Genomic DNA, 14611 nt, shown 5'->3' with positions numbered 1-14611 from the left:
CTGTCCCCTCCCTTCCCCAAGCCTCCGGTCCACGTCCTGCACCTCATACCTGAGTGCCCAGCCCCAGCAGGATGAGCATGAAGAAGAAGAGCAGAGACCACAGCGGGGAGATGGGAAGTAGTGTGAGGGCCTCAGGGTAAGCCACGAAGGCCAGGCCGGGGCCGTGGTCTGCCACGCGGGACACATCCACGCCCAGGTGACTGGCCATGAAGCCGAGGATGGAGAAGATGACGAAGCCCGCATAGACGCTGGTGGCACAGTTGGTGATACTGATGATGACGCTGTCCCTGATGGGGAGGAAAAGAGAGTTCAGCTTCCCTCTCCCCAATTTCGGCCAAGGCAGACATGGAGACAGGGAAAGTTCTAGGAACAAGGGCGCCCCCAACTATTTTTTGGGGGGTGGGAGACAGGGTCTCACTCTGTTGCCCAGGCTGGAATGCAATGGTGCTATCACAGGTCACTGTAGCCTTGACCTCTTGGTCTCAAGCAATCCTCCCACCTCAGCCTCCTAAGTAGCTGGGACTACAGGTGTGTGCCACCACGCCCAGCTAATTTTCTTTTATGTTTTATAAAGAAAGATGGGGTCTCACTATGTTGCCCAGGCCTGTCTTGAATTCCTGGGCTCAAGTGATCCTCCCGCCTTGGCCTCTCAAAGTGCTGGGATTATGGCATGAAGCACTGAGCCTAGCCCCCAACTCCTTTTCTGGTCTGTTCTGGGCATTTTTAAGTGAGCCTGAGCTGCCTGAGTCCTCACAGACCCCTGGGACATCACTGTCCCCATCTCTCTTCTCTCTCTTGTCTAAGCCTCTCTCCCCATTCTCCAACAACTTTATCCAGAACCAGTATTCCCAGAACCTCAAGATCAGGAGGGGAAAGGAGGCCTGGTGGGCCCACGGCTGCACTGGAGCTGGGATCAGGCTGCAGAGAGGGCAGGGAGGGGGCAGCCTCAGCCCGGCAGGGAGCACTCACCGGTAACAGTTATTGTGGAACTTGTTGTAGGAAGCCATGGTGATGAGGCCTCCCCACGCGCAGCCCAGTGAGTAGAAGATCTGGGAGGCGGCATCACCCCACACCTGCAGGGAGGGGCCGGCGGGTGAGGAGCTGTGGGCAGAGGCAGGCACCTCCCCGGCCCTTCCCCAACCCGCTTCTGGTTTCCGCTTTCCTTCACTTCTCACCTTGGCCTCCAGGATCTTGTCCCACTGTGGGGTTAGGTAGTACATGATGCCGGTGAAGGCTCCCTCCAGGGTCACTCCGCGGACAAACAGAATGGTCAGCACCACGTAGGGGAACGTGGCTGTGAAGTACACCACCTGGCACAAGAGGGCTCCATGGACTCTTCCGGGCTCTCCCCTACCCTGGGCACCACCACCCTGGCTCCCTAATCACCACCAGCCTCTAGTCCCTCTCCCGCTCTGCAGTCCCTTCAGCATCCCCTCCCTGCAACACACACATGACCCAGGTAGGGGTCAGGATCTTTCTGGGTGGGCACAGACCCTGCTGGGGGAGGGGTACTTGCTTTCCCTGAAGACTTGACCCCTCGGATGAGGCAGAGGAAGACGACCACCCAGGAGACACCGAGGCAGCCAAGGAGGGGCAGCCGCACCTCCCCAAAGTTCCCGATGTCGTCTGACAGCTTCAGCACATACAGCCTGGGAAGGGGAGACTCTGTTACGGATGGCCAGCCCCCGCTGCCCAGCAACAAATTCCCAAGGCTCAGGGCCCACCTGGGCCATACCCTCCTTTGTCATGAGGTCCCGGCAGCCACCTTGTGTGACATGGGAGCTACTTCAGGGGCCCAGCCCTGGCCGGCCCATCCCCCTCCACCTGCTGCAGCCCCTGGGGAGCCCGACACAGTCCACTGCTCTGCAGCCTTTCCCAGGCCCTTCAAGGGCTCCTGGAGGCCACACCCCAGGCTTGGGTAGTCTTCCCAGTCTCCGGTTGGGCTCAGCCCAGGTCCTTGTTTGCATGTTTCTCCCTTCAGGAATGCCTTTTCCTCATCCTGTCAGGTGTCACCTCCTCCAGGAAGCCACCAGTGAGCATCTCACCTGCACCAATCAGCTCTATCTCTGATAAACTGAGGGAGGCAGTGGAATGCTCAGTAAAGACTGGACCCTGGCCAGGTGTGGTGGCTTGTGCCTGTAATCCCTGCGCTCTGTGGAGGTCGAGGCGGGCAGATCACCTGAGGTCAGGTGGGTCCTCCAGGAAGCCACCAGTGAGCATTTTACGTGCACCAATTAGCTCTATCTCTGATAAACTGAGGGCGGCAGTGGGCAGTGGAATGCTCAGTAAAGATTGCAGCCTGGCCGGGTGTGGTGGCTCACACCTGTAATCCCAGCACTTTGGGAGGCCGTGGTGGGCAGATCACCTGAGGTCAGGAGTTCAAGACCAGCCTGGCCAACATAGTGAAACCCCGTCTCTACAAAAATACAAAAATTAACTGGGCATGATGGCGGGTGCCTGTAATCCCAGTTACTCAGGAGGCTGAGGCAGGAGAACCTCTTGAACCCAGGAGGCGAAGGTTGTAGTGAGCCGAGATTGTGCCACTGCACTTTAGGCTGGGCGACAGAGTAAGAGTCCATCTCAAAAAAAGATTGAACCCAAATTTCTCCCCTCTGGGTGGCTCCATCTGGCACCCTATGCCATACCAGCTGTGATCTTTTGATCAACCAGACATTTATGTGCCTAGCCCTGTGCTAGGTGCTGGGCATACAGGCCTGCAGGGGCATCTCCCCAGCCCTCAGGGAAGAGGGCAGAGAACAACTGCTCTACCTCCAGCACCAGCATTCAAAGTAAAGAAACCATTTCTTGTTTGAAGGTTTTTCTTTTTTCTTTCTTTTTTTTTTTTTTAGACACAGTCTCGCTCTGTCACCCAGGCTGGAGTGCATTCGTATAATCAGGGCTCACTGCAACCTCCACCTCCCAGGTTCAAGCGATTCTCCTGCCTCAGCCTCCCGAGTGGCTGGGATTACAGGTGCCTGCCACCATGCCTGGCTAAGTTTTGCATTTTTAGTAGAAACAGGGTTTCACCATGTTGGCCAGGCTGGTCTCAAACTCCTGACCTCAGGTGACCCGCCCACCTTGGCCTCCCAAAGTGCTGGGATTATAGGTGTGAGCCACCGCGCCCGGCCTGAAGGATTTTTTAATACTTTGTCTAACCATAAATGCTAAACAGGTAGTGTTTTATATTATTATTATTGAGACAGGGTCTTGCTCTATAGCCCAGGATGGAGTACAATGGCACAGTCATGGCTCACTGCAGCCTCGAACTCCCAGGCTCAATCGATCCTCCCACCTCAGCCTCCCGAGTAGATGGGACTTCATGTGTGCACCACCACGCCCAGCTAATTTTTGTATTTTTTGTAGAGTTGTGGTATCACCATATTGCCCAGGCTGGTCTCGAACTCCTGGGCTCAAGTGATCCTCCTGCCTCAGCCTCCCAAAGTGCTGGGATTACAGGCATGAGCCACCGCACCTGGCCTATATTATTTTTGACTGCAAGTATACAGCATTACAATGTTAGGGACTGAAGAGTTTAAAAGGCTAGCCTGGAAACCAAATGATGAATTCTAGCTTTATTTTTATGGCACCATATTCTGTTTTTTGTTTGGTTTTGGTTTTGGAGCACACGCTTTTGAGATCAAACAGCCTAAGGAAATTTGGAACCCAACATATTTACAAGTGGCCTCTTGACACATGACATCTCCAGAATTATTCTGCATTGCTTTAAAAACGTCTCCACATGACATATCTTATTTTCCCAGCCAGGTGGTAAGCGCCTTGAGAACAGGACCCTCAGGAACAGGTCCCACAGGGGCTATGGTTGTGCTGCCTGAGCTCCTATCAGCAGTCTTAGTGATTTAGGTTGCATTATCTCATTTTGTCTTTAAAACCAGGTAGGTATCATGACCACCCAATTTCATGGACAAATGACTGTGAACGACCTCCCAAGGCCACAGCTAATAAGTGGCACAGCCAGGATTTGAGAGGGGTCTGTGTGACTCCAGAGCTGCCATGAAGACCCTGGGGGACAGGATCTGGGCCCCACAGGGACGGCAGAGGTGAGAAGGCCTGGTCATGTGTTTAGGGCCCAGTAGCAAGTGTCAGACCAGCACAGAGGACTGGAAGGCAAGATTGTGAAGAGGGTGGCGAGGGAGGGGAGGACTCTGAGTGACAAGGTTGAGTGGGTGAGAGGCAGACATGGGCTCAGAAATCTACCCTTTGAGCTTCTCTCACTTAAGAGTCTCTTCATCTGACTTTTGATTCGCTTCCCTCATTTGTAAAATGGTGATTTTAAAAATCCCTACACAAGCTACCTAACAGGGTTTTTGTGGCACTCCAGTGAGATGGCGCAGCTGTCCAAAGGGTTGTTGGAAAGTGTGGACTAAACACCTGCACAGCCGCCCCCACCTAATTCACCGCGGCACACCCAACAACAGCGGCACCAGAGGGGCGCAACGCACGCAGATTCTGACAGCAACTGCTGCCTAGCTCCTTAACCTCTAAACGGCAGTCTCTGAATCTGAAAATATGGATACTAATATCTACTTAGATAATATGCCTGGCACGTAGTAGGTGATCAACAATAAGGGTGCTTCCTTTCTTCCCTTGCTGAAGCCAGCCTGGGTTGCTCTCTTCAGGGCCATTTCCCTGACTCTCCAGGAGAGGGCAGCAGGGAGCCATGCTGCTGAGAAGGTGTCCTGCATGGGACAGTGGCCAGTTAGGCAGGCCTGGCTCCAGCCGGCACTGGGGAGTAGAGTGCAGCGGCTCCACCAGCCAGATTTCTTTGAAGGCTCTTCTCCTCTGATTTTACTGGATAAAATCTCTAGAGCTTTGCCCTGGGTGGGCCCAGGGCTGGGAATCTCTGAGTCGGTCCCTGGGACAACCACCGCTGGAGCATCCGGGGGTGGGGGTGCACAAGGCTTTGTGTTTCTGGGAGCTTCCAGGAAGGTTCATCACCCCAGACTAGATCAAGTTGCCCAGTCCACATCATGCCTCAAATGTAGTAAAATGCCTCACTCGGCAGTATCTGCTTGTTCTCCCGTCAGACAGCAGCTCTGTGAGGACAGTGTCTTCCTCCCCACCCTCTCTCCCCTCTGAGAACAGTACCCAGTACCTAGTAGGTGCTCAATAAATCAGCTGGGCATGGTGGCTCACGCCTGTAACCCCAGCACTTTGGGAGGCCAGGGTGGGTGGATCACCTGAGGTCAGGAGTTCGAGACTAGCCCGGCCAACATGTCGAAACCCTGTCTCTACTAGAAACACAAAAACAAGCCAGGCATCGTGGCAGGTGCTTGCAATCCCAGCTACTAGGGAGGCTGAGGCAGGAGAATCGCTTAAACCTGGGAGGCGGAGGTTACAATGAGCTGGGATCGCGCCACTGCATTCTAGCCTGGCCAACAGAGTGAGACTCTGTCTCAAAAAAAAAAAAAAAAAATCTGTCCATTCAGTTCCAGGTGTTTTTAAAAAAGAAAATAAATGTTAGGATGTTAAAAATTTAAAAATAAAAGAGAAATGACCTGTCTGGTGACTGAGTGCCTGAGTCTGCCCATGCCTCTCTGGGGGACAGCAGCTGTGTTCGCTATGCTCTGGGTCTTTGAGAATAGTGGCCCCATCTTACCTGTCTTTGAGTGTCTACAGCCCAGCACAGAGGTTGGCACAGGGAAACTGGGTCCTTCAGGGTCAGAGCACTCGGGCCTGGGCTTAGAGGACCTGTGGTGACTTGTGGTATCCTCGGACCCTCGTGCATTTCAGTCATGGCTTTCCATTACATGTGGAGAAAGCCTCAAACCCTTAGCCTGGCATGGGAGGCCCTGTGTTATATGATGCCTGCTGGCCTCTTCTGTCTTATCACTCAGCGTCCCACCTGCTTCCAACCCCAGCTCCAGTTTGCCTCCTGCCCCTCTGCTCACCTGCTCATGCGGCTCCCAATCTCTCTATTTTCCTCTCTACCTTCTCTGGGAAGCCCTGACTGCCTGGTCTTGCCCCATCCCCTTAGCACCAAGCACTACCTCTTTGTGTCCCCATGACACCCCTGCACACACCTGGACCGAGGCACCTGCCCTACTGTGATTAGCGATCTGTCTCCCCACTACCCTGTGAGCTCCTCAGGACAGGGGCTCTGGGCCGTTCATACCCACCGTGGGGACACAGGGCCTGGCAGAGCAGAGGCGTGAATGTTGTGGAATGAGTGGTGGAGGCCTGCCAGCATGCCCCCAAAGCTCTATGCCCAGGGGTTCCCCAGCAAGACACGGGGAATTTCCAGCTGGTGGGTGGAGGGCACAGCAGGATGGCCTGAGACTCTGGTCTCTTCGTCGCCTCTAAACAAAATGTGCCACGGTGTCTTGATCACAGCACCCCCGGCTCAGAGACCTTCCATGGCGTCTTTTGTTCTGCATCATCAAGTCTAAGCCTAATCCTGGCAAGTTCTTTATGAAAGCAGTACCACTTCCTAGGCCACCTGAAGCCCATGCATTCTCCCCACACCTGTTACTCTCATCAGAGCAGGCTCTCTCCAGCCTTGGGGCCAGCCTCTGCTCATCGGGGACAGGGTCTTTACCCACACTCTTATTCTCCCCAGGATCTGCCCCTGCTTTCCTGAGTCTCCTCTGAAGGCTGGTTTGCTGGATTTCTGACGGCCTTCCTCACGGCTGCTCTGTAAACATCCTGCAACTCAACATCCATCTTCCATTGCTTTCCTTCTTTCTTTTTTTTTTTTTTTTTTTGAGATGGGGTCTCACTCTGTTGCCCAGGCTGAAGTTGCCAGGCTGGGTTCACGCCATTCTCCCGCACCTGCCACCACGCCCGGCTAATTTTTTTTCTTTGTTTGTATTTTTAGTAGAGACAGGGTTTCACCGTGTTAGCCAGGATGGTCTCAATCTCCTGACCTTGTGATCTGCCCATCTCGGCCTCCCAAATTGCTGGGATTACAGGTGTGAGCCACCGCGCCCAGCCTCCATTTTCCATTGCTTTCTGTACATCAGGCTCTTCTCCTAAACCTCTTCACTCACCTCTACCCTCTCCCAGCCCAGCAGGGAGCTAAACCTGCAGCAGGCACCCGACTTTGTCTTCAGATGGCTGCCCAGTGGGGACAGGGTCGCCACCCCAGGTCCCACGGGTGCCTCACCTCCAGTACTCCTCGCTGGGGCTGGTCCTCTGGAGGCTGTGGTTGAGCAGGTGGGAGAGGTTGCTGGGCAAGGTGGCTGGCCGAGAGCCATTGGTGAGGTTGGAGGCGTCCAGCACACCAGCACAGTCACGCGTGTTCCAGGGGTTATTGCAGTAAGCCCAGGGCAGCACGTGCGTCATGGACGAGAAGAAGTAGTAGAAGGCAATGCAGATGACCACGTTGTAGTAGATACCGATGTAGGTGGACACCACCATCATACCATAGCCCACGCCTGCAGGAGGGGAGGGGCAGGGGGGAGGAGCCTCACGCATCCAGCAGGAGGAGGTAAGGTTAATAATTTCTTTTTTTCTTTTCATTTTTTTTTTTTTTTTGGGACGGAGTCTTGCTCTGTCGCCCACGCTCTGTCACCCAGACTGGAGTACAGTGGCGCAATCTTGGCTCACTGCAAGCTCCACTTCCCGGTTTCACGCCATTCTCCTGCCTCGGCCTCCCGAGTAGCTGGGACTACAGGCGCCCACCACCACACTGGGCTAATTTTTTTGTATTTTTAGTAGAGACGGGGTTTCACTGTGTTAGCCGGGATGGTCTCAATCTCCTGACCTTGTGATCCGCTTGCCTTGGCCTCCCAAAGTGCTGGGATTACAGGCGTGAGCCACCGAACCCGGCGTGTTTTTTTTTTTTGTTTTTTTTTTTGGTTTTTTTTTTGAGACAGAGTTTTTTATTTTCTTGCCCAAGCTGGAGTGCAATGGCGCGATCTCAGCTCACTGCAACCTCCGCCTCCCGGGTAGCTGGGATCAAGTGATTCTCCTGCCTCAGCCTCCCGAGTAGCTGGGATTATAGGCATGCGCCACCACAACCGGCTAATTTCGTATTTTTAGTAGAGATGGGGTTTCTTTTTTTCCCCCTTTTTTTTTTTTTTTTGAGATTAAGTCTCCCTCTGTCACCCAGGCTGGAGTGCAGAGGCATGATCTCGGCTCACTGCAAGCTCCGCCTCCCGGGTTCACGCCATTCTCCCGCCTCAGCCTCCTGAGTAGCTGGGACTGCAGGCGCCCACCACCAGGCAGGGCTAATTTTGTTTTTGTATTTTTAGTAGAGACAGGGTTTCACCGTGTTAGCCAGTATGGTCTCGATCTCCTAACCTTGTGATCCGCCCGCCTCGGGCTCCCAAAGTGCTGGGATTACAGGCTTGAGCCACCACCACCACGCCAGGCCAAGATGGGGTTTCTCCATGTTGGTCAGGCTGGTCTCAAACTCCTGACCTCAGGTGATCCGCCTACCTCGGCCTCCCAAAGTGCTGGGATTACAGGCGTGAGCCACTGTGCCCGGCCCAAGGTTAATAATCTCTAAGGTCCCAAGGGGCAGGCTGAGATGGAGGGCCATAGGAAGGCCAAGTCGAGGTTTTGGTAGGGGTAAGTTGGCCAGGGGGCCAAAGGAGTTTTGTGTGTACACGTGGTAGGAGGGGAGGGTGGCGGCCAAGTAAACATGGGTCCCAGCATGCATCCCAGGGCTTAGGCCATTGATGTGGGGCTTGGGGTCAGCATCAGGGCTCTACAGAGGTCAGCCGTGTTTGTACAGATGGGCGAGTTGGCACGGCCCTCAGAGGCCGTTGTGTGTGTGTGTGTGTGTGTGTGTGTGAGCGAGGGCCCCGCCCAGGCCTCACCTTTGAACATGGGGCTGATCCTCCAGACCCCCAGGCACCCCTGGCTCGCAAACTGGCCGAAGGAGAGCTCCATGAAGAAGAGAGGGATCCCGCAGAAGATGAGCATGATGAAGTAGGGGAACATGAAGGCTCCTGGTAGGCAGGGAGAGGTCTGGCTCAGGAGTGGGCTTGGAGGGATCTCACCCTGGGCTTCCTGCTCAGAACCCAACAGCAAAACCTTCGTGATTGGGTAGGACCCAGGGAGGAGTGTGCCAGGCTTGAGCAGGAGCCTGGGCTGAGGCACACCACCCCCAGCCTGTCTTTGAACTTGACAGAGGCTCTCAGGAAGTCTGCTCAGAGTGGAATCCAGGCCCCAGAGCCTCCATACTTGGGTGGGATTTGATGGTTTAACCAAGCGATTTCACAAGCATAAGTTGCTGAGATCCTCAAATACCCTGAACCATTTAGGGGGGCTGCTGAACCCCAGGGAATAGAACAGGGAGCCTTGAGTGGGGGTTAGGTCCTTTCTTGCCTCTCCTCACCTCAAAGGGGGCCAACTGGCAGGGCCAGGCCCGAACAACAGACTGCCAGGGTCTGGGGTGGCCTGCCTTAGGCAAAGGGTGCCTAAGCCAGGGATGGGGGCAAAGGAGGCCAAGGCCAGAGGCCAGCCTTTATCTGGAGTGGGTCTGTGCCAGGGAGAGGGTGGCCCAGGCCCTAGTGGGTGGGCTCTACCCAAGTGGGTGGTCCCTGCCCTGTGCCCGCTGGGTACCTCCCCCGTTGCGATAGCAGAGGTATGGGAAGCGCCAGACATTGCCCAGGCCCACGGCATAGCCCACGCTCGTCAGTACAAACTCGATCTGGTTGCCCCAGTTGCCCCGTTTGAGGTTCTGGTCCCTCTTGGTGGCCTCGTTGGGCACAGCACCATTCTGTGGGGACAGGAGAGAAGCTACCATCAGCAAGGCATTTGTGCTCCATGCCTGACCCTCTGGGCCTCCCCCAGCAGGGAAACCGTGGACCCTCCAACACCCTTCCCCGGGCTTCCCCTCTGCTGGCAGGAGCTTCAGGCAGGCCTGGCAAGGAAGGAAGCAGAGAGTAGTGGCTGCCAGAGGGCGCCAAGCAGAGCTTCCCTCACCAGCCCCACAGCACCCAGTGCCAGGTGCACAGCCCACCTGAGGAGCTGCTGCCAGCGTCTGGGAGGCGGGACACTGAAGAGGGAGCTAGGGCCAGGAGCCCCTAAGCCCCTCCAAAACCTCCCCTTGCACCTCTGGGTAAGGACCTGGGAGCAGCTGAGCCTCATACCAAGCAGCCAAGTCAGGCTGGGCACAAAGGGGCCTGTGTCCAGACAGCCCCCCCACCCGTCGCCTACCACATCACCAGGCTGAGCACGCTGCCCCTGGGCAGGCGACAGCGGAGGAGGGGAGGCTAGACCCCTCCCCCAGCTGAAGGCTTCTTCCTGGGGGCACAGAGTGGGCAGGGCTGGGAGGAAATGGGGGAGCAGCTGAGCCGGGCCAGACCTGGGGAGGGCATTCTGGGACTGTAGGTGGGAGGGTCCGGGGAGCTAGCTATACTGCCCATGACTGGGGAGGAACCCTGGGGAGCTGACCTGGGCCATGGCTAGGGAGTGCTGGGCCATGAGTTGGGGAAGGAGACCAGAGTTGTAGGCCTCATGCCAGACTTTGAGGACAGACTCTGCTAGGGAAATGGAAGGAGTGGCTCTGGAAAAGCGCGGCAGGAAGAAGGATCTCTGAACAGGGAGAAGCGTCACCTGCAGGGGAGGGGGCTGAAGGTCAGGAGAAGCAGATGCGGGGATTTGCCCCAGGGAAGAATGTGGGGCCTGCAGGACTGGACTGGTGGCCTAGGCCTCACTGAGGATAGCCCCTTGTGAAACCCCAGGCCCAAAAGCTGGAACTGGCTCTGCAAGTCCCTTGGTTAAAGAAGTCCCTTAATAAGTGCCATGCTCCTTCCACCTCCCTCTCACAGTGAGCAGGAAATTAACCAGAGCCCGAGGGCCCCAAGGGGTCTCACTAGGGAGACAGGGGCTCAGTGTCACCAACAGAAACACAGAGACCTTAGTGCCAGAGACAGCCTCCCAGAGCTGGGCTATTCCCCTGAGAGAAACAGACAGACCCGGCATCAGAGATGGAGCCCCGTAGCCTCAGAGAGATGCCAATGATGTCACATTGACCCTCCACTTGAAAGAGACATATTCAAGGACAGCAGTCACTCTGGCCAATAAGCAAGGCAGCCTGGTGCAGGTGAAATGCTATCACAACCTGATGCTGATGAACAAACACAGACGGGACGAATGGTCTCCCTGGGCCCCAAGTGCCTTGGATAGGCCAGGTGGGAATGCGGGCAAAGGAGGCACCAAGACCTGATGGCTGGGCACTGCAGCACAGACACCTTTGTGGGCAGCCACCCTGTGCACCCAATCCAGCATCGATCCTGGCGTGATGTGACCCTCACACACTCCACAGAGGGCAGGGGCGCAGTGCCAGGGACCATGGGTTTCCTTCAGGGAGCACCCAGAACAAATCGGTGGCTGAACAAGCCTTCTTTCATTCATTCGTTGATTCATTCATGCAATGGCAGATTTATTGACACCGGCTATGTGCCAGGCACTGTGCCAGGAAGTGGGACTTCAGCAGAGAGCTCCTACCCACTCGGAGATGGAAGTCCAGTGGGGGCGCAAGCCATTAATGAAATGTACACACCTATCATCTTTAGATGCGGCTTCAGTGTGACCATAGAGGGGATCATCTCAAAATCACAAGACTATGGAAGGAGGACAAGGCGGGAAAGCAGGACTGAGGTCAAGGAAGGCCTCCCTGATGAAGAGGCTTGAAGACATGCTTGGCCCTGGGAGAGGGTGGCCCCCGGCCTGAGTGTGCCTTCTGTGACATGCCCCTACAGAATCCTGCCTGAGCACGTCACCACCTCCTGGGGCCTTCACTGGGGCAGGTGTGGCAAGATCACAGAGTCAAGGGGCCATTTTTTGGAGGCTGTGAGGCCTGCTGGGGGTGGTTTCTCTGGTCCCAAACAAATGTCAGCCAAATAGGGCTCCTATATGTTGACCCTACAATGCCAGTTTTCTTCTGTCCCAGGGTTGTTTACTGAGGGCCACAATGCCTGATTGTGCCAGCAGCACAGTACACGGATGGGGTCACAGAGCAGCAGTTAGAGCTGTGAAAGGAACAACTGATGGTCCAGGATGGCCCCATGGGCAGGGGAAGGGCAAGGCCCTTTTCAGAGATCCAGGTTCCCAAGGCTTGAAGACCAAGGCCTGTCTCCTGTTCCCAGCAGGATGAGGGACAGATGCCCCATACCCCCCGACCAAATGGGACCACATTTGGATCCCTGAAGTCTGCTCCTTCCCTGGCATGGGAGGGTACGGGGAAGGTGGTGATGCTTCCAGCCACGTGCCACAGACAGCCGCCTGCCTGAGCCCTCAAGAGCCAGCCGCTGCTCCGTTAATGAGCCGTGTGCTAACCAGCTCAGCCGTGCAGGCTGTAACCCAGGGAGGCCACAGCCCCCAGGACGGGGGCTGAACTGGGGTTGGCGATGGGGCTCTGGCAGGAAGTTCCTGACAACACTAAAGGTCTGCTTTGTGCAGAGGATCCTCGCAGAAGCAGCACCCACTTCTGCTTGGGCCTGGGTCCCAGCACTGTGGTGTTCGACCACGGGAACCTGGCCCAGGCTTGGCCTCTGACTTCAACTCCAGGGCTGTCTATGTTCAGGTGGCTTGGCTGGGGAGGGCTGAGCTCTCAGCGGAGGACAGAGCAAGCCTACCTTTCTCCAAGCAAACTGCAGGAAAGACCCTCCAAAAAAAATCCAGGCACTTTCTGGGTGCTCTAGTTCCCTTCCTCGTCCAGATCTTCTCTGGGGACCACCCCCTGACTTCCCTCCTGAGCAGCTAAATCTTTTTCAATACTGTATGGCTTTTTTTTTTCCTCCCTTCTTGCATAATCTTTCCTATTCTAAGCTTCTAGTTTTTCTTGATCTGCTGGGTGGACGGCTGTGTCACTGATATGAACTGTCCCTGCAGTGGTCATCAGCTGAGGTGCCCATGGAAAGATCCCTTTGTGCTCACGATTTGACCCAGACTGGCTGCCTGTCTGCCTGAGCCAGCTCAGCCCCATGGATGGGCTCTGCTCCAGGCTTCTCCTACCCCCCACTACTGTCACCACCATCTGCGCCCCTCTGCTCACCCTCACTCACTTGTTCACATCTCAGTGGAGAATTAAACCATAGCAGCATGGTTCCCTCTGGCTTGGCCCCCTCCTCTGCAGGCTCCCTAAACAGCCCCTACGTGCCCTGTCACCCTTCCTGGCAGCTCTGAGAGGCCACCGCCAGGACAAAGCAGCCTCTGCTTGCCACTGTCATGGGCCCAGCAGGTGGTCTCCAGGACAAGACTACCCTGCCCTGTCCCCAAGCTCTCCCAGCCATGGAAGGAATGGAGGCTTTCCTTCTATGGTGGGGTGGGGTGAGCTGGCACACACACACACACAGCCTTCAGATGTTCCCTTACCCTTAGAACCAGTCATTGAGACAGCAGTGTCCACCCTGGCACAAGGACTTATGATCTTGCTTGGTTTAACAGCCTCCCGCCCCGTCCCTGCCTAGCTGGGAGAGCCACACTGAGCAAAGTCACTTACATAAGTCCTTTACACAGCCCTCTGCTTGGCTGATTTACTGCTCTGGCTGAGCCCCTGGAATTAAGGCTGCTCAGCTCCGAGGGCAGAATCCAGATCTCCCACTCTGCCCTGGGCTTGGCCGAGGTGGGACACCGGTGCAGGCAAGAGCCCTGGTGCTCTAGGGCCCACTCCTCCAGTACAGACCTGGGCAAGTCACTTCCAGTCTTGGTATCTCAGCATCGCTATCTATGAAAGCAGGGGACAGACTAGATAAACTCACTATCAGACAAGATCGGGTGCTTTAAGGATGGCATGGCCATAGACTAGATAACCTCACTATCAATCGATCTGCCAGATTCCCAGGCCAGACAGCCTCAGCAGCTACTCATATTCCATAGCTCTCCCTCACCTGGAATTTTGCTATTTCTGACTTTCCCTTGTACATTCCATTAGTTCCCACTAGCTTTCCAGATTACTAAAAAAAAAAAAAAAAAAAAAAAAAAAAAAATTTGCCCTTTTCTTTCTGATTATAAAAGCTTTATAAGCTATCACAAAAAAGTTAGAAAATAGAGAAAAAGGTAAAGAGGAAATGCAGTGGCAAGGCCCACTCCCAGAGCGAACCAGGGCCAGTCTGAGGATGCACTCCTGCCTTTTGCTCTTGCACAGACTCAGAGCCCAGCTCTCCACCCTGGACGGTGACTCTGCTCTGGTGTGAGCCTCCCGCCTCCCAGATCAGTGCCCAGTGGATATTTTTGTGAATTGTGAGCTTCCCCCTCCGGCTCTGGGTGGACACTGAGGAACCCTGGAGCTGCCCTGGCTGGGCGGGCCCCTCTGCAACCCAGCAGGCTTTGTGTTTAGGACTCTCCAGCCCCAGGGTTTGCTCATGGGATGAAGTCCCATCCAAGACAAACTTCATGGAGGAGAATGGGCAAGACCTCACATCCCAGACTGACTTTGAGCCCAATCAGATCGCTGGCAACTTTCTCTAAGCCCTACTGGGGAATGTAGACAGAACAGCCATTACAGTAAATTGTGGCTGCCTCCTCAGAAGACCCCACGACCTCCTTCCTGCCAGGCATCCCTCGGTGTTTGTTCTCTACCATCAGTCCGGGGCCCAGGCTGGCCCACAGGTAGCACCTACCCTGCAATGACAGAATCTTCTGTCCTTCACCTACATGGCACTGAGTAGGGGCAGAGAGACCCAGCTGCAGCTCT

The 14611-nt window shown here is 55.4% G+C and overlaps 1 protein-coding gene across 29 annotated transcripts in view; it reads right to left on the bottom strand.

Moving 5' to 3' along the window:
- SLC6A9 (solute carrier family 6 member 9) overlaps window positions 1-14611 on the bottom strand; it is a 35076-nt gene that overhangs the window by 4839 nt on the left and 15626 nt on the right. For 7 of the 29 annotated variants that reach the window (XM_005543620.5, XM_074009081.1, XM_015437004.4 and 4 more), the window contains 7 exons: window positions 9532-9688; window positions 8784-8915; window positions 7124-7394; window positions 1517-1649; window positions 1176-1310; window positions 970-1073; window positions 50-287 (listed from right to left, as the gene is read on the bottom strand). In XM_005543620.5, coding sequence (XP_005543677.1) covers window positions 50-287; window positions 970-1073; window positions 1176-1310; window positions 1517-1649; window positions 7124-7394; window positions 8784-8915; window positions 9532-9688 — 1170 coding nt within the window. Of the gene's footprint in view, window positions 1-49; window positions 288-969; window positions 1074-1175; window positions 1311-1516; window positions 1650-7123; window positions 7395-8783; window positions 8916-9531; window positions 9689-10365; window positions 10528-14611 lie in introns of all 29 variants that reach the window. The other 22 variants (XM_005543628.5, XM_074009126.1, XM_005543629.5 and 19 more) reach the window with 7 other exon arrangements.

Source organism: Macaca fascicularis, chromosome 1 (genome assembly GCF_037993035.2).
Source record: "Macaca fascicularis isolate 582-1 chromosome 1, T2T-MFA8v1.1".
Lineage (NCBI taxonomy): Eukaryota > Metazoa > Chordata > Mammalia > Primates > Cercopithecidae > Macaca > Macaca fascicularis.
Note: the sequence above shows the minus strand (reverse complement) of the source record. Positions and strands in the feature narration are given on the sequence as shown.